The 19,429-nt window shown below is 41.4% G+C and overlaps 1 protein-coding gene across 1 annotated transcript in view; it reads left to right on the top strand.

Annotated features, from left to right (window-relative positions):
• The window catches only part of SPATA16 (spermatogenesis associated 16), a 100,002-nt gene that overhangs the window by 20,968 nt on the left and 59,605 nt on the right, over positions 1-19,429 (top strand). The window contains 1 exon segment of the mRNA XM_035901190.1: positions 12,134-12,279. Within this exon segment, the coding sequence (XP_035757083.1) occupies positions 12,134-12,279 (146 nt within the window).

Here is a 19,429-nt window from a genome sequence, read left to right as displayed (position 1 = left end):
AATGAGCTGTGATGGGGACAAAAGCACTTGCCACTTGAGAGGGAAGGGACTTGTCTCCCTCTAAGAGGAAACGGAAAGGCTAGGCAATAGACATCCTGGTGAAAGAATAAGTGGGGATTAAAGAATTCCTTCCTGGGACTGTGGACAGAACAATCGGGAAATCATAGAACTGTAGGGCTGGGGCTTCTCAGAAATCTCTTAATCCAGCTCTCCCAAGAAGTAAAAATCCAGAATATCCCTGGAAGACACTTTTCTACTCTGTTTCTAAAAATCTCCAGTGAGAGCAAGCTGATAGAACGTTTTTCCCAATCTTTCATGGTGTAGAATAGCCCATAGCGTTGGGGTTTTTTACCCTTATTGGACATGAAGAGCAATTAACCACCCTATTCCCTCTGTACTTACAACCTCTTAGCATATCTCTTTTCCGTCCTTTCTAAATTAAATATATTCAATCGTCTTAGTGTTTCCTCCCAGGTCGTGTTTTCTAAAGCTCTGTATCATTTTTGTTGCTTCTCTGCATCGTCTGGTTTGCCTGTTGGTTCAGATCTAGACAAACTGGAGACGATGCAGGGAAAATCAGAAGACTTAAGCTACTGAGATTGAAACTGTGGTTGTTCTGCCCATTGCTTTTTGAAGAAATAAACAAAAATACCTCTGCATTTCACGTGGGCGAAGAGAAGCGCGGTACATAACAAGCTCAATGGTCAGGAAATTCAAAGTTACGGGTTTTGGTGCAAAATATTTACAGAAATTTTTCATATTTAAGGAAACTAAGGCTTTAGTCTGACATTACAACATTTTCAGTTAGACACCCTGATCCCAAAAAGCGTGTGCTTGGAGCTAAATTTGAATAGTATCACTAAAGTTAGCATTACCTTACATATTACAAATATCATATATTTCTTGGCTTTTCTTTAAGCCAAAACATCTGGTCTAGATCTATATATTCATGTCATATTATTATTCTTTAGATCATGCTGGTTTTCAGACATGCAAATAACAGGCAGTTCTGAAAGTCTAGCACTGAAATTATTGGATTTGGAAAAAAAAATAAAAGGAAAGTTATTAGTCAGAAAGAAAAACTGAAATTCTTGTTTAATTTAGAGACTTTGATACATTGGACAGCATGCTGCTGATTACGGCAGACGTGGGGAAGGCAGTGTTATCAAGAGAAGAATTGGTGGCTTCTTGCTATTTCTGCACTATTTAGCTACCATTAAATTAATCAGGAGGGACTTAGCATTAGTCAGCTGCGTTATAGTTGGCCCAGGAGAGGAGAAAATAACGCTCCCTTGGAGAACTCTCGCCAACAGACCTCAAGAATTAAGTACTTTCTGTCGCTAGTGAGGAAAATAGCTGAAGAAATTGGAGAAATTGAAGAAGAGCAATATCCTTTGCTCTTCTATCTCCTAACTCAATAATACAGTATATTATATACACTATATTGAGAAACACTGTAAATTTCCCTAAATTTTTGGCATCCATCTGTTGGAATGTAAGGAAATAGGATTTGAACATCTGGACTGGGATATGGAGGGTATGAGAAATCACTCTTTAGCTTAAAACCTCAGTGGAAACCATATACATATATCTATAAAATCTCTAGCCAATTATTAACAGCTTAGCTACAAAATAACATTAAACCATTACGAGGATCGAAAGATCTTGTCTCAAACTAATCTCTTAATATCAGAGAGCATAAAAGACTTCAGAAACATCAGCCTGTTTAAAACCTGCCCAAATTTAAATTTCAGACCTTGTTGTTCTGAAAATAATCCTCCCCCGCGACTAAAAAATAAATGGGAAAGGTTCATGACTGCTGTGCACAGAAAGAAGTCCCCAGTATCTCAGCGCACAGCTTTCGGCGTAGAATATCTCAGCGACACGAAATGCATCCCACGTGTGAGGTGAAGGCCTCCAACAGCGTGTGATTAATTCACCAGAGTGCTGTTGTGGTGCCTTCCACAAGCTGGAATATCTCCATTTTCCACAGATGGCTATAATGGGCACCGCTCCTAGGGCAGGGAGATAAACATTCGTGACATCTTTTTTGCGCACCTTGGGTTTTTAGATTAACCTTTCCTGTGGTTCATTGCCTTGTGATTCACTGCTTGCAGAGAAGGTTTTGTCAGGACCACGCTCCCTCTTCCAGGCAACAATATCTGCAAAGACCAAATGTTTTGAAAGTGGCTGTGGCACTGGTGCCTTGTGGACGTAATTACATGCCAATATAGAGTTAGGCAGCGTGGTTCAACCATGCCTTCCATCGATTTCGGAATATGAGAAGCAAAAAAAATGAGTATTTCCTTTATAAATACCTACATGAAAAGAGGTTCATCCTAAGCACTCTATCCACTGGTAGAGCACATTAGAAAAGCACAGGCAGCTTTCCGAGAGGCGTTGCTGCAAGGGCAGCCTTGGGAGCACGGCAGGAGTAGGGTGTTTGGATGTGCTCCCTGTTGTGACCGTTGGATCAGTGCTGGCTGCTGCAGAAAGCCTAGGGCACAGCCACATTTCACCCTCCCTCCCCCAACATTGCCTCTTCTTGCAGGTTGGCCCAAGAAGCCATCAACATATAGCAGTGTGTAATCCCTTGCTTTATGGAGCACGGTGACTGGGATTACTGGTCATCCACTGGAATGAAAGGGGTAGAACATAGGACTTTGTATAGTTTTCCCTATCCCCTCTCACCAAGAAAAGTTGTGCAAGGACTAGGCACAGTTTAACACTGTGAAAGTCCTCAAGGGAAAGCATGTGAGAGGCTAAATATTTAACACCAACTTTCTGGAGCTAAAAAAATTACTCATAAGTTATCTCTCCTTCTCATCAGCATGGGTCCTCTAGAAACTTCTTGAGCAGAGAATATCAAAGACGGAAGACGCTGATCCCCCAAAGCCCGAGTGTGAGATGCCAACTTCACTCCCTAGAAATACTCTTTTAAGCTCCAATAACAAAGTAGGTTCCTAAATATGGCCTACCCATTTAACTTGCTTAAAAAAAAAAAAAAAAAACCTCACAAAAAAAAAAAGCCCTGATAAACAGCAGTTTTTCCTCTCCCTATAGTCCCATCACTATATTTTTAGGCTGCAAAGCCAAGAAACTGATTTTTTTTTTTTTTTTTCCCCACTGATTGTCTTTTATGGCTGCAGAAGATTTTAGACCAGGAATGTGAGGCTTACAGATGGCTCAAATCTGGCTTGTGGGATAGAGGTGGGAATCTGTTATAATGATCCATTTGGACATGCTCCCATTTTTTGATCACTGAATTTTAATCTATTCATCTTCTAGACATTTCCAGCATGCCCATCACCATGAAATAAACTTGAGGAACTGCACAGCTATTTGTCTGTAAGGATCCGTGTCCCCGTTCTTCTTGCCTGAACTGCTGTTACGTATCTGGCTTATAAAGTGCTTTTTTCCTCAAAGGAATACGATGTATTGACCCTGAAACAATATATTTCCTCACTCGTATGTGTGTGTACAAGAGCAAAATCCCTATTCCAGAAAGGGTAGACCATATTTTCCAATCATTTTGGTGCCAAAGCAGATAAGTCAATTTCTAATTAACTCTAATTGGCTTCCTCACGTACTATTAATTATCTACCTGGAGGTGACAGGTGCTTAAAAGCACCAAATATTTTCTCCACCCTTTGTAAATGTTAAGCAGTATAATATTTGATGAAAAATAATAATCGCCCACCACTTGTCGCTTACAGTCAAAAGCCTCGCTGACCTGAACACGTGCAAGCCACCTGGTTTACAACCCCTGCGAAACGGAGACAAGGTCCCTGTAGTAGATTCCTCAGTAGGTAACACAAGGAGAAAAAACAAAGAGGAAAAAAACCAGACTTGGGATAGCCTTGGATGAGGCACCAACCCATCTTGAAAGACATGGGCTCGGACTTCTGCTCAACGTGCAGCATCAGGCGTGGCTCAGGGCATGGCTGGATCCATAAAGGGCTTCTCCAAAAGCTGGGCAGCCAAAAAGCTTTAGGTGCCTGAAGCCCCCAGCTCCCTACGCGTATCACAAGCACCGTGATACCCAAGAGCAGAGGCACCCCAATCTGCGCTGCAACCTCACATCTCTCAGTGTAAAGCGATGCCTTAGAGCCACTCTCAAAGTGGAGTTTCTCTCATGTTCAGGGCCCTAAGAAATTGGAGATATTTATCCTCTCGGCTGCCATCTGCTCCTGGAAGGTATCTTGCAGGAACAGGGAGGGCAGAGCAATTTGTGTTTAATTTGTGGCTCTAGGTGCTTCCTGGCTAGAGCCAGCGCAGCACAAAAATGCAATGACGATGGGCTTAATTTATAGGGAGAAGATTAGGCAAGTTAGGAGACAGCTCAAACACCAAAAGCAGCTCACACAGGCAAGCAGCGATCGCAGAAGGTGTGCTGTTAAAGAATTTTCTATCGGAAACCTCTTTAAATCATCCTGCTGCATAGCTACATAGCCTCTGCAGAGGAGACAGAGATGCAGGCTGAAGTGGGCACCGAATTGGAAAGTGTTCATGGACTGATTTGAGAGTAACTTTATCCATGAGGACAGTTTAGAGAAAATGTGTTATTAAAGTACTTTATTTCCATTTAGAGATTCACACAGGCATACACAGACAGTAGGTGGTGACAGCTGCTACCAGAACCATTTGTTATCTTACTCCTGTTCAGCTTTTGACAGTGTAAAATGAATATAAATGCTGAAAAGCTTTACAGAGGTGAACCAAACAATAAAAAGTAGGGGGGAATGAATTCTGGTTAGGTTACTTCAGGGAAGAGCTCTATTTCTGTTTATTCCTGAGGCATGGGTATGTGCCGTGTTCCTAACACCGACAATACTGTCGAGAGGATTCCTGGTGGAGTTTACCAAATCCACGCCACCCTGAGAGAGGGGAGAGCTGGCCTTGCAGCTAACTTTAATGTCATATCCAGAAATGGCATAAAATAAGGCTTCAGCAAATTATTGCTTTCCCCTAATAATCCTGTCCATCAAAATGGAGCGAACCTTTCACATAGTTTGCCTTAATAAAAGCGCTGGTGAGATATCTCTGTGTTTGGACTTAGCAGTAGCAAATCTCTTGGCATCAAAGGGATTAAATTAGTTGGCCTGAAATTATATTGCTTTTTCCAAGCAATCATGACAGCTCTCAAAATCTTGCTACAATATAGTCACATCACACCAGCTGACAGTTGCCTCCAAAAAAACATTCATTTTGGCCAGCTCCCCCCGCGAACGCTATCAGACTGATGCTCTTGCTTCTAAGTCCAACAGGCATTTTGAGCTACAGCCCTATCAGGAGGAGGTACTGGTATCAGCTTTGACTTTTGCCTGATTGTTTGGTTTTCGCATGCAGTATTTACACCAGCCTGGGTTTGGTTTGATCTTGGACGGACTCACAGTGGAGGACTGACAAATTTTGTATTACAAAGGCAATCTATAAAGGAGATTTCAGTATGGTGCACAGAATATAAAGTTCCTCAGAAACTATCGTAGCATATTGATTCCACAATATGTGTTTCATTAGAGAGCTTTGGGGTTGGTTTTTTGGTTGGGTTTTTTTTTTTTTTTTTACTTCTGTGACTACTCCTCTCACCCTTGCAGTACCGATAAGGGGAACGTTCCATAAAATAGGGATTGGCAATGAGAGGCACAGATTTGTAGCTCAGCACACAGATTAAGCTGAAGTCAAACGGATGATATTTTCCTAAAACCTGTGTTCCCGATTTAATGCTTCCGAAGCAAATTATTTACAACATGAGAAAGACCCCTAAGTTTGCACTGGGGGCAGGTAAAGTCTTTATCTGAAGTTGGGCCAATAAACAGGAATGAGTTGGGCTTTGGAGTGCTGCAGGGAACATCGTTAGCTTCTGTGGGAGGGAAAGATTCACGTCAGGCTTATTTTTATAAAGCAGCATCCACCTAGAAATGAGCACAAACTAAGATGCTGTATCCTCTGAATTTGAAATCGCATTTTTCGCAGAGCGCTTTTGTCTCCAGAAAAGGCCAAAGCAGCGACAGATACGCAAACCCTGACAGCTTTTGGGGAACATAAAATTTAGGTTTGAGCTTCTCTAACATTCTGCCCCACCTGGTCACCAAACCCCTTCCATGTACCTCTGGGTCCTGCAAAGAGGCCGGTTGTAGCCAAGGGAGGAATTTAAGCCTAGACGTAGACAGGGCTTAAGATAAACATTAAGAGATGCAGAGAGAGAAGGCAAAATGCCACCCCACCAGAGCCCACGGTGATGGCAAGCAGCCTCTTAAGTTCACCTGATGAAGTCAATACTCACCAGAGCCATGCTTTTCTGGCAAATAGTGGTTTTCTGGATAAAAATAAGGCTCATTTCCCATAACTTAGCATACCTGAGGTGTATGTGGCTCTCAGCCAGTACCGTGTAACCAATAACGTGCCCAAGATAGCAAGCGCGTCCTGCACGCACGTTACTATTACAGAATCCGGTGCTAACTCTGCGTAGAGCAGTTATACGCCAAAAATATCATATGTACATATTATTTGAATTATCCATTGCAGAGCACATTGCAGGAGGCCTAGCAAATTTAGTTCGTCTTACCTGACATCTACATTCATATTTAGCAGTGAATTATATATTTTCAATACGTTCTCTAGCAAGTTATTTACACAAATCTCAGTAACCATAAAGACAGGGGGTTTATATACAATTCCTGCTCTGCTGACTGAAATTGCCTACCAAGATGTCAGTAGGACTTTGAATAGAAGGTGGGAAGTTATACCGCATGAAACCATATCATCGAGAGAAAATCCTCACTCTTTTTATTCTCCATACTGCCTTTATTTTTTTTTCCCCCTCTCTCCACTGAGACAAAACCACCATTAACTGGTTCTTTGTTATACTGGTTTCCTGGAGTATTTTTTATAGCGCCTAATAGTTGTAAGGACCAGAATACAGTGCAATATAGAAAAAGCGGTTTGCTTTCAGCCCTGTGTGAGGCTCGTTATCAGGTTTTGAAAGTTATTTTCAGAAGTAGCCTTCCTTAGCAGACATTTTCTGGGACACAGTTAGTGTTCAACTTGCCAGGTGCCTGATGTGCAATGCGGTGACGTTACCAGGCTGATTACTTGGATGGCTCTGAAGTGAAGGCATCTGGTTAGGGCTGTTGGCTAGTCAGAAGACAAGACGCTAATTAAATATTTCTTCCCTTTTCAGGTTCGCCCCTCTGATTAGCCACTCTAAAAATCACTCCAGGGAAAACCAGAAAGTTATATTTAAAACAGAGAGGCATGATTAAACATTCCTCTGCTAATAAAAAAAAAAAAAGAAAATAAAAGAAAAATGAAGTAAGAGCAAAGCGATCAGCTCCAGCAAGGCTAGCAGGTTATTGCTGTATTCAAACTAATGCTTAACCCTTCTAGTCTAGCCGAGGAAAGCATAAGTGATCTCAGGGAAGTTGCCAAAGAACCTCATTACCACACACCATTCGACCAAAATTTATTTGTTTTCCCAAGCTAAATTTGCTATTAAATATGTATCTATATCCACACGCGTGGATGGATATCTATTGGGCATCTTATTTTTCAAGGCAAACCATACTCCTGAATTCAACAGATGCCAAGCCTATAGTAGCAATTAATAACACCATTGCCAGTTCCCTACCCCTGAACCATTCACATTGTTTTCGCTGAAAACGGTTCCAACACGGCACATACAGATCACCAGAGCTCTGATTTTATTCTTCCAAATTATACACATGCTAACTAGGAAGCTACCTTAACGATCAGCATTTCCACTGGTCTTTTCCCAAAACCATGGTGAGTTTGGGGGGATCTTTTCCTCTTTGTCTTATTTGCTACTGCCTGGGAGGTCTTCATTCATAAAATTTCCTTGCTTGCTACTGCCAGAATTAAAGCCTTAATACCACAACAAGATCTATGCTAAGTTCACAGTGGCACAGACTTGTGCTGTGACCTTTGTCAAAGTACTTTATCACAAGCATTTATACGGCTGTGATATCAGCAATGTATTTGTAGGGTCCTACACATTGCAAGAGAAACCTCCTTTACCAGTGAAACTATAACATAATTAGCGTCAGTTCACCACTAATATAAAAAATTGCAGGTAACGCTTTCATTCTTTACATTGCATTTATATACTTGATAACACTTCAGAATCACAGGATGGTTTGGGTTGGAAGGGACCCCTAGAGGTCACCCAGTCCAACCCCCCTGCAGGGAGCAGGGACACCGCTAACCAGATCAGGTTGCTCACAGCCCCGTCCAACCTGGTCTTGGACTTGGCTTTGAACGGGATAACTCAGCAGACTTCTAAAGGATGCGCGTACACAAAACCTGCACGATGGCCTCCACTCATAACAAGGGCCCCTATGAAAATATAAGTATCCTTCGGCAGGATTTTTTTTTAAATTAAATATTATTTCTGGAAAAAATATTCCTAACTACTGACAGGGGTACTCTCAGGTAGACTAAGTCTGAAAGTAAAAATTACTGTTAGATTTGCTAGCTATAGTAAAGGACATAAAATGGTACATTGCAGGCTTTTAACCCCAGATTGGCTGTAAAGCTTCAAATTTTTGTGTTATTTGCTTCGATTTCATAGCCTCTATAACCTTTAAGACATTGGCAAGATCTCTGCAGACCAAAAGCTCACCAAAGTCTTAGGTAAGGTGTACCCCCAAATTTCCCAGTTTGGGATGAAAATAAAATTCTGTAACATAGCTCTGGGAAAAGAAACCCTCAATGGTACAAAACGTAACTGCCTCTCCAAGCCCACAGCTGTATTTGAACGGCCTTGTGAAAAGACCTCAAGGTAGTCAGAGGAGTGAGATGGAGCTGCTTTTACCTTTTACTTAAAGCACTCCAAAAAACACCAACAGCCCTTTTGATCTTCAAAGGTAGCGTTATTGGACTGCAGACTACAGCAAGATAAAGAAAACTCGGTTCTGCCGGGTGAAACATGAAAATTGCAAACAAATCTCCTCCCTGCTCATTACGCCTGTGCATGGCACAGCCTTTCTTCTTCCCCTGCTCTCAGTCCAGCAGGGTTTCCCAAAGTTACAACAATCTGTAGCTACAAAGGCTCCTTTGGATCCCTAGGAAATTTTCCTTTTTCTCTTCCCCTTTGAAACTCAGATGTGAGTCTTTCTAAAACTCTTCTCCATGTCCCCACCTGTGCTGCGAAACCCCAGCTCGCTGCCTCCTTCCAGCCTAACTCCTCCTCCCCTGGGAACTCCCCCAAATGAGCTTTCTCAGGTGCTTTCCGGCACTGTCTTTGCCTCATGCCCCAAACCCACTCAGTCAGACTCAATATTCAGTGGCAGACTGGATGATGCACAGAAACACTCCTCCTCCCACTGCGTAGCCAAGTCCTTTCATCAGAAAGGCCAGCAAAATATAGTAAAGGGGAAGGATGCACGATGATGCAGGCACAAATGGTATCACCTCCATCGCAGCTTGGAAAAATCATGTGCTTTTGGGCCACACCAAGATGGTTCACCCAACAGAAAGCTTTTCCAGTGGTGTCTATATTGCTACCAAAAGTCCCTTATACCAGCGAGGACATTTAATTGTGCATCTCGCTAATACCAGGCACGAGGGCTATTTTGTATATTCATAACCTTCCTGTTTAGTACAGAAGGAGCCATTTCTGTAAAATTCAGTTGAATCTTACTTTTGGTGCGTGTTGCTGCTGTTTGTAAGGAACTAGGGTGGAGAGGTCTACCTTGCACGCATTGATCCACTGCGGAAGCGCTACACGAAAATCAGGAGGGAGTTTGGGATGTAAAGAGTATGCAGCCTAAATGGTCCCAAACACGAGCCCATCCCTTTAAAAACATTACTCCGATTTTGCGAGATTAAAGATTGAGTTATTATTTGTTTCTTTGAACTTTTACTCTGAGATGTCTTAGAGAAGACCTGGCAGAACCCAATCTTCACTGTATTTAAACATATTTCCTGCATCCTTATCTGTTCAGATACGGTTTACAGAGACTCATGTCTTGGTTTTTGTCAAAGATACTGGGGGGTTACACAGGTCTAAACATAACTCTTCGTATCAGCAGTAAGACTCGAGGAAACTCTGAATTGCAGCACTTTATACTGAAGGGATCCCTAAATGATTCTTTTCTTCTCACAATCATTCAAGAACTTGAAAGTCCAGGGAGTAGCCTCAAATCTCTCATTCTCATAAATTTAACAGAGGTCACAGCATGGCCAATTCAGCTGAAAAGTGTTATTACAGAAAAACTTGATGATACTTTTATGTTCACCGAAGTGAACATAATTCTCTGGGTCTTTTAGCTACGTATAGCATGTCTTATCCATAGAGACACTTCAGCAGATATATACAGCACCATGAGCAAAGTTAAAAGTGATGAATTCACTGATTTATAACTTCTACTGATAACAAGATGATAGAAAATCTTAAATGTATGGGTATTATTATATACACTGTGTAACTTCGCTCAGCAGAGAAGAGATGCAAAAGAAAAAACCCAAAATTTATCACACCTGAACTAGGGGGATGCTTCCTTCTTGAACGACCCTTGTTGCCTGTAAAGAATTGAGCTCATCTCTAACCAAGGCTCAAAAAAACCTTAAAGACATGGTTAGCTTTGTAGGTGCTAAGTGTGGATGTGGGTCTGTAATCCACACATGGGAAGCAAGATGAATACGCAGAAGAGTTTTTTTTTCTTGACAGATTTAATCTTCTAAAGAGATCTCAAACTGCTGAGTTGACATTGCACCTCCGAAAGATCAGCCCCTGGATTTTAACTCTGTAGGCACAAGAAACTAATTATTATAACTAAACTCATTAGTGACGAGGAGCTTGACGAGCAGGCCGGATCCTACTCCTTCCATTTTAAAGCTTTCGTGACTGGAAAAACTGGACCCAAGTGGGAGTCCCTTGGTTATCCCTCATTTAAAGCAGAGGCTGCATTCATCCACATTAGGCTGCAGTTCCATCTTGGTGCCGTAAGGGTCCTCAGCACTCATCTCCAGGTGATCCAAGAGTTTAAGCACACCGCTTAGATAAATAGTAATTTGTTAACCTTCATTAGAAATCTACTTTTAAAGCTGATCCGCAGTGAAGTCACTTAGTGGGATGAAATCATTGCACAGTAAACAATCCTGTTAGGGATGTTTATCCAAGCAAAGGACATCCAATTGCATTTTCATTAGTACCTCTATATGGTTATTGTCCTTAAAGACAAGGCTCTTAGACTTAATCTATTTGCTTACAGTTGTATCTAATGGCTCACAGATGAATTTTCTTAAGAACTAAAAGCTAATTTTTCACTACTCATTGGCATTACAAAAATCAAGTTGCCTGTAGATTAATGAAACAAAGATCTGAGGACCAACTGTGGTCCTGCCCAGTATCGCAGCTCTGTCAGTGCTGAGGACTCTCCAAAACTTTACAGAGTTGTGGGTTATGTCATTTTAATGCTGCACATTAAGAAATAGAACATTATTTAATGAGAAAGTCACTGGATGTGGTGAACAGCAGCCAATTTATTCATCTAGGAAAAAACTTTTTTTTTTTTAAAACAGGAAATGTGATGTTTCTCTCTAAATTCTACAAGGCTCAAGAAGAGGAGAAAGATGGTTGATCTCATCCTTTTTACATTCTATAGCAGTTTTCTGGAAGGACAATTCCTCCCATTCAATGAGGGGAAGAGTTTCTGGTTTCCTTGCCCTGTATCACTCTCTGCTGTCCTGCCCACGGGACCACGGCAGCAGAGCCCGAGGCAGAGTTCACCGCTGGCTTACGGAAATCAGTAAATAGCTGTCTGGGTCTCCCCCTTCAACCTCCACCTCAAGGCAGCCACAGATTTTGGGAGCCTGAAGATGAGCCTTTATTTTTGAAAGTGGGGGAAAATATAGTTTCTTCCCTCACTGTGCTTTTTAATTTTTAGCTTATTATCTGCTCTCTTGACTGCCCCTTCCAGGAAGATGACACTGCGCTTTATATTAAGTTCACATGTCTTTGTACTGACTTTTGTGGCGTTAACTCTACTTAAAGTCAGGGTATATTTTACTTAGAAGTCAGTTTTCTCCATTTATCAGTTACAAAAAGCATTTCTACCCAACAAAAGGTACATTACAGCATTAGTAAATAACATTTTTGTTTCTTGTACAGCTTTGCAGTAAAGGTGCTGCTATAGACGATCCCTTTGAGTCATCTCCAGAAGATATTTCCAGTATTGCCAGTTTTATTGAGACAAAGCTTGTAACCTGCTACTTAAAACTGAGGAAGCCTGACGATGCTCTGAATCATTCGCACAGGTAAAAATAAATATTGATTAGATACACCGCTATGACTGAAATCAAAACTTAAACAAAGACTATGGAAAAATCCTGTGTAGGAAGAATCAGTCTAATAACGAGAAAAGAGGAATCAATAAAACACAACTTACACGGGGCACTGGTCTTTAGATTGGACTAATTCTCGGAATTTGAGACATCAAGCCACAAACATTTACTGCTTTGATAACGCGGGAGGTAAGGATATGCAGGTGAGTCACATACATAGTTCAGGGCACCCTTAAGATTGAAGCTGGACAAATATAAACATGCTCAGCCTTATATGACAGTAATGATATTACGAGCTCTTGATCTTTTACAAGCCAGATTAGGTCAAGGATGGCTTCAAATTATTTTCATTACATAATTCCTCATGGGCTCACTTGTGATCCACATCAAAGACCAGCACCACCAGCAATGCATAAAGCAGCCAGAAACAAAACTTGCACATGGTGGAGATGAAATTCCCATTAGTTTCAGATGAGTTAGGATTTTGCTGGGTTTGTGCTGCCTTTAATTAGCATTCAGGCATAACGATAGTTTCTGTTAAGCGCGTGCATGTCCTGCCAGCAACACTTCATTACTGAGGTCTCTGTTCATTTTTTCCCTTGTACGAGATGTATTAGGATGGACACTGCAATTAGCGTGGGGTGAGGATTTTTTCCGTACAATCATCTCAAATGAATGTAACTACAAAAGAGTAGTTACAACGGAGGAGGAGGCACGTGCTTGTGCCTAATGCGCGGGAGACAGCGGTGAAGAATAAGGAGTTGGTATACAAATGCGATGCCATGATGGCAGCAGGTTCATTTAGCTACATGCAAAGTCACGGAAAGTCTGAGAATCCCAATTTAATGCCAATGTCTTCATCTCCTGTTCCCCACACATCCCCACCCCTTTCCCAAACACTTCTTGTCTGTAAAGTTATGTCCACCCGGAACCTATCCACGTCACGGGGGTGCATCCTGCCAAGCGGTTCCATCTGGGCTGGGGGCCTGAACACCCATGAGTTATTGGAAAAGAAAAAGAACATATAAACTTTGACTGGACTCCCAACTTTTGGAAAAATGGTAATAATCTCTCTCTTATTCTAACCGTGATTTGCAGGAAGGCTACAATAAGGAAGCTGCATAGGAAGGAAGTACACTATAAATATAACTAGAACGGGAAATACTTTTTATTTTTTACCTCCTTTAAAGTATCTCGATTTCAAAATAGTAAGATGTATTGACCCCAGTGCTACACAAAATAAAGCCTATTCAGACATGCTTTGGTTTCAATCATCTTAAAACAGAAACCATGACCTATGGAGAAAATAAGTGCAGTTGGATTGAGATCACCGGAAAACTGAAATAGGGAAAAAAAAATCTTCACTCTCCTTTCATATATAATTATAACAATTTGTTCTTAACACCTCTAGTTACATAGCACAAAGCAAAGTGGCAATCAGTAATGCCTATTTTCAACATAATTCTTTTAATAACTTGCAGAATGGGAATAAACCTACTGACCATGGTTGTCACATTGCAAAATGCAGGAATGGATACGACAGTCTAACAGTAATCAAAAAAAAAAATATTCTGAGGCATAATTAACATAAAGACAAAGCTTGAAATGTAATCAATAGCTATATTTTTCAAAAAAGAGCAAATAAATTACTCCGAGCTCTCCTACTAAAAATAGCTTACTGCTATCAGTTAACTCGTGCATATAGAATTTTTATTCCCATTGAGTTTTTATGTCATCACCACATTGTAATGGTTTGCTGGTAATCCTTGGGCATTAATCATGAATCCAAATTAAAAATATTCGTTTCTGCATTTATTTGCATTTACTGAACTCTTCTTTCTTTAATTTCATGTAAATTTCACAGCTCCTGCATTCATTTCTGAAACCTTATTAACCAAAAATCAGCTTTAATATTCTCACACGTAGTTGTATCAAATATATAGAAGTGGGTTTTGCTAGGAAGAAATCTTATGAAATATCACAACTCGACAAATGGAGAAAAAAGAGAAAAATTCCAGCAGCTCGGTTTTAAAGTGTCCAAGAACAGGCATCTTCAGGGGAACAGCTTCCCCATTCTTAAGGAAGGAAAGGGAGTACAATTTGTATCATCAGCTTTAGATCCCGTATGAGAAGCCAAGTCTGGGTCCTCCCAAAGAGTCAAAATTGTATTCTCTGGTTTCTTAATATCAAAATTTAAGGCTGCCTTTAGCATCACTGGCACAGTTGAGGACACTGGCTGGGTTCTGATTATTTGTCAGGCTGATACAAAAGATTTACCCTTTGCAATCAAACACTATTAAAACCACTTCTCATCTGTCACAGCTCTGAACAAACATGCCATGGACTGACCTCACCAAGCAACATCTGCAGTAACCTACTTGACCACCACTTTTCATCATAAGATAGCCATCAAAATAATTCCTAACTTGCAGTCTGAAGCTATAAAATGAATCACACAATATTTACATGCCCTGTGGTCCTTTTGGCCCAGGCATTATGGCATACCAGGGTTTAATGATCTTAATAACCCCATATGGCTTGCTGAGAAATTAGATTTTCCCTTTGGTTACAGAAAGCAATTTTCAATTATAGCAGATGGCAAAACAGTGAAGGTCTGAGAAGTCAAGAACTGACTAAGAAACCTCAGGTTAGTACTTAGGCCTTATGTTGCTCAGCCTAATAATGTCGGTGGTTGAATTTTTGCCCCAAATGAAAACAATCTTGAAGCAGAGCACAGCATTTCAGCAGAGCAGTCCCCCAATTACGCCTGCTCTTCAGAGGGCCTGGTCCAACAGAGAAATCCATAAAGCTGCAGTCGCATGTGGAAAAACAACCCTCAGTGCACCACGTACGCAACTCAGCAACTGTTAAGTTTCAATTTTGTTTGAAATTGGAGAGAGCGATGCTGAGCTCCATGACAATTGAAGATGGAGGATCCTTCAAAACATGATATACATGACACTGTCAGTGAGACTCTATATTCCCTTTTAGTTTCCTTGTTTATTTTGCTTTTTGCCTCCTTGCAAGCTCAAATTAATCTACATCAACACCGTGCAACTTGCCGTTTGCACGTGGGAAAACAAGACAGAAACTTTCTCTTGGAAATAGGCTTCTTGCCATTGCGCCACCACTTTCTCAACTGCTGTCATCCCTGTGGCACACGAGATTTGAGGAATGACAGACACATGGCTTGATCCAGTTGCCTGAACATAAGACTGCTCTTCATAGAGATCCTGTACATGGATCAAGCACTAAGAAATATGGAAAAGGTTGAAGTCGCCTACCTGGCAGCAAGTGACAAAACCCCAATTTGTTTCATTTCTGCCTGCTTTGGATCACTCCCTGCCCAGCTGCAGTGGGGCTGCTGGTCCCATAGGACTCCTCAGCAGGGAAACGAGAGTCAAACCTCTTCCCAATGGGATTGCCATCGTGCCATAGGAAGCCCACAGCTGGCGGCAGAAGGTGTGTTGGGAATTGCCATCTGGAAGGATGTTTGCAACCTGCCTCCTTCCAGACCATCGCTGGGCTTCACTCCCTGCCCCCCTTCCCTCGATCTGGAAGTTGTAGATGTAAGGGCCAAGGGGAGGAAGAAGAATCAGACTTTTTTGGCATGTTTCTCTGTCACCTTTAAGTAATGCCTGAAAAATATGTTCATGATAATGAGGACTGCTGTACAGAGCTATTAAAAAAATCTTTGGGGGTGAGCAAAGATTTTCCTGTGTCCTTGCAGACTCTGCTCCGCAGCATGACCTGCTGCCAATTTTCTCCCTCCCTCCCAGAAAGGCAATGCATAGAGAATGTAATAAATCTGCAAAGCTTTTTCTGCTATGCCTTTTTATGCATTCGGTGGAAGGCAGGGCTCTCTAATGCCTCTTGCACAATTCATAGGGAGACACATGAAGTAGAAAATAGCACCTCTGTTAAGTAGTACATGATTGCTTTAGTGATGACTTAACAGAGGGAATCTCTTATGGAGGCACAGTGGGGAGGGGAAAAAAAAAAAATCTAACACAGGTGAAGCCTCACAGATTTAATTCTAAAACCTCTGCATTTTTCCCAGTGACTTTTCAAACACTTACAAAAGGTTTAAGATAATTATTAGTCATCAAGCTTTACGCAATAGCTGTCAGAAAAAAAGGCACTCAAGACTTGGTCAGTGTACTATAGAAAGGATAAATCAGGATTCTCTAATCCAGATTAATTCAGAACTTTCACGCTAAAAAGTCAGTATTCAGCCACTCCTTCATTCCCTAGCTGCCTTATTTGGCACCTTTAAGATGGGAGTATATTGAAGTAAGTTGAAGAATGGAATTCTAGTGAAAAAGTAAATAATCAAAAATAAATAACACAGTGATGCTATGATACAGTGCAGTCAGTGGGCATTAAAATGGAGACAGAATAGAAGAGTTTGAGAAGGGCACAGATTTTTAGGTAGAAGTAGAAAAATGAGAAACATAATGGCTGATGCTGCTGATCTGTGGGAAGTCTGTAGTGTAACATATACTTTGCTCTAAACTACTCTCCTAATCTCTTTACCTCCTCAGAAAAGGGAAGAAAAAGAATGAGAAGAATTAGCAGCATCTAATTACTTCAGCAATTGTGTTAGACATATTGCAATATACATAATAGATGAGATATTATTAATACAAAGCTATTCCATTGAGATGCTCTGGATAATATAAACCAGAAGTACTCTTAAAATAATTCCTTCTCATGCAGCATTTCAAATATTTCTATGTACTTCAACTTTTTATTACTTTTTAAATGAAAAGTATTTTCTCTGGATTCTCATACTCGAACTCTGAATCATGTATTATTTCCAGGTTAGTAATATCAGTGACATAGTTCCTATTTTATGGGCCTCCGTTGAGGTCAAAGGCTGTATTCCCCTTGACTTTGATGCTGCTATATCGCAAAAACATCTCTCTACGCAATGTGTGGTGGGATCCTATTTAGGAAAGGCACATTTGGAAAAAAAACCACAAAAAAAAAAAACAAACATGCTCTGGAAGAAATAGTTCCTCATAGAAGGAAAAGTCTAGAAACACTTGTTTTATAAGAGTTGAGTTACATGACAGCAGTCCTAATGGCATCAGAAAATTTTGTGATCGAGAAAGTACGTATTTGTACGGCTGGAAAGTGAGCAGGCAGTAATTATGCAAACCAGACAGGGAATGCAGGGTATCTCCACTTGTGTTAAGATGTTTTACAAAGATCTTGTTCCAAAGCTTCCAAATATCTTTTTGTTCTGGACCAGAGAACATTCTCCTCTTTACCACCTTCACAGCTGAGGAATCGGGACCTGTATAGCACATTTATTTTACGCTTGCAATTCAAAGCAAATTGCTGCTGCAAAACCTTTTAGCATGGCAGTTATATTTCACTTTACTGACAGATAAAAGGCGTTGTGTGAAACCTTTTTTAGGAACCCACACTTCCTCCCTTCCTGTCTGTTTAAGTATGAAAACTTCATGAGATGTTTTCTTCTGTGCACTGAAGGTCCTCACCCGTAGATGCCATAACTGCATTTATTTCTGAATGGGTGTTCAAAAAAATCCAACCGCACAAAGACAAGTCAGGTGTCCTCCTTCAGCATAAGAGGATTTGGTCCTGTTCCTTGTTCCACCTAAGTTTCATAGAAGCTGTTTTGTCTTTGCTTGCAGCTGTCGGTTTGGTTCAGTGCTGATGGTTGATTTAGAAGGAATTCAGAATGATTTATCAGAGTACCACCAGAGAGACCCATTCTGGTCTCTGCCAGATTTGCCTCTATAAGCAGTATTCGGTACAGCTAGTCTTGTAGCTACATCTGCCAAGTGGTCCTGGCCTCTTTGTCCTCCAGCTTTTTTCTGTACAACACAGGTGTTACCTAATTTTGCATCTCACTTCTTTAAAAAGATAGCAGCCAGGGCAGGGAGGGAAGGGTGCTCCTTCCTTCAGGACCCAGAGCACTCATGCAGGGTAAAAAGGTCCCCAAGCACAGGGCAGGGTAGGCATAGTCACAGCCAGGCATTTGGTGGCAATAGGAAGAAAACTTCCCCATGGACCAACAGATCTGAACCTGTCCAGCCACCAACAGACTGAAGCCAAGCTCAGGAAAAAGACCCTACCTCCCCCGCTTGTCCCTTCGCATGGCTCTCCCCACCTCAAATCCTTCTCTCGGTTTATTCATGCCCGCTAGCACCGAAGCCACCACACTCTTCTCCTCTGGGAGAAGGTGCTTCTGCAGACCTGCTTTCACAAGCCTACCAAATATTTCCACCAGCTTGTTGCAACAGGGAGGTTTTTTCCTCTTCAGAACATCAGCTTTGGTAAGCACTCACTAGGGCAAGAAAGCCCGCAAGCTTTTGTGTACCCAAGACACATCCCTCCTAGTTCCCTACAACAGCACCGGGAGGAGAAGTGGTTTAGAATACAAAGTTGGCTTGCAAGCAAACGTACCACCATGAGGTCCCTAAATAAAGCTTAAATAAAACCATATCACAGCTGCACATGCAAATTGCAGGAAAATATGAGGAGGTAGATTCCTGGCTACCAGAGGGTTCAGGAATTTGACTGCCTGCTGTAGAGCTGAACTCTTACACCAACCCTTGGGATCACAGAACGGAGCATGGCAGGCTCAGAGAGATGTAGGACTAGTACTATACTGCAGATAATAAGCTACCTGTCATATAGATGAAACAAGGAAAAAGAAGAAAGTTGAGGTTCAGTGTAATTGTATGGGATTGTCAGGTTCATCTGTAAGCATATTGGGGCTGCATCACCACCTGTACTGATTGACAGCAGCCACCCAAGATAAAAGCAGTGTGTTAGTCCACAGCAACCAAAGATGTGGTTCTACTGAATAGTACTTAGCACATTACTCGCGCTGATTTGGTATTTAACGTTGTGGTGAAGAACGCCCCAGTGACCACATTTGTACAGTCACTCCATACCAGTGACACACGGACGCTGCCGTACCGACCCGTGCTACCTTTACATCTCTCTGCCCAGGGGCACGTATTGCTTTAGCACCAAATTTTTACTTCCAATAAATCACTTCATTCCTCTTTAACAGTCAATTAATTATAATTGACTATTAGAACGCATTTGTACAGAAGACCACACTTTATCACAGGAAGGCATG

Source organism: Egretta garzetta, unplaced genomic scaffold, assembly GCF_000687185.1.
Source record: "Egretta garzetta isolate BGI_Z169 unplaced genomic scaffold, ASM68718v1 scaffold429, whole genome shotgun sequence".
In the NCBI taxonomy this organism is placed as follows: Eukaryota; Metazoa; Chordata; class Aves; order Pelecaniformes; family Ardeidae; genus Egretta; species Egretta garzetta.
Note: the sequence above shows the minus strand (reverse complement) of the source record. Positions and strands in the feature narration are given on the sequence as shown.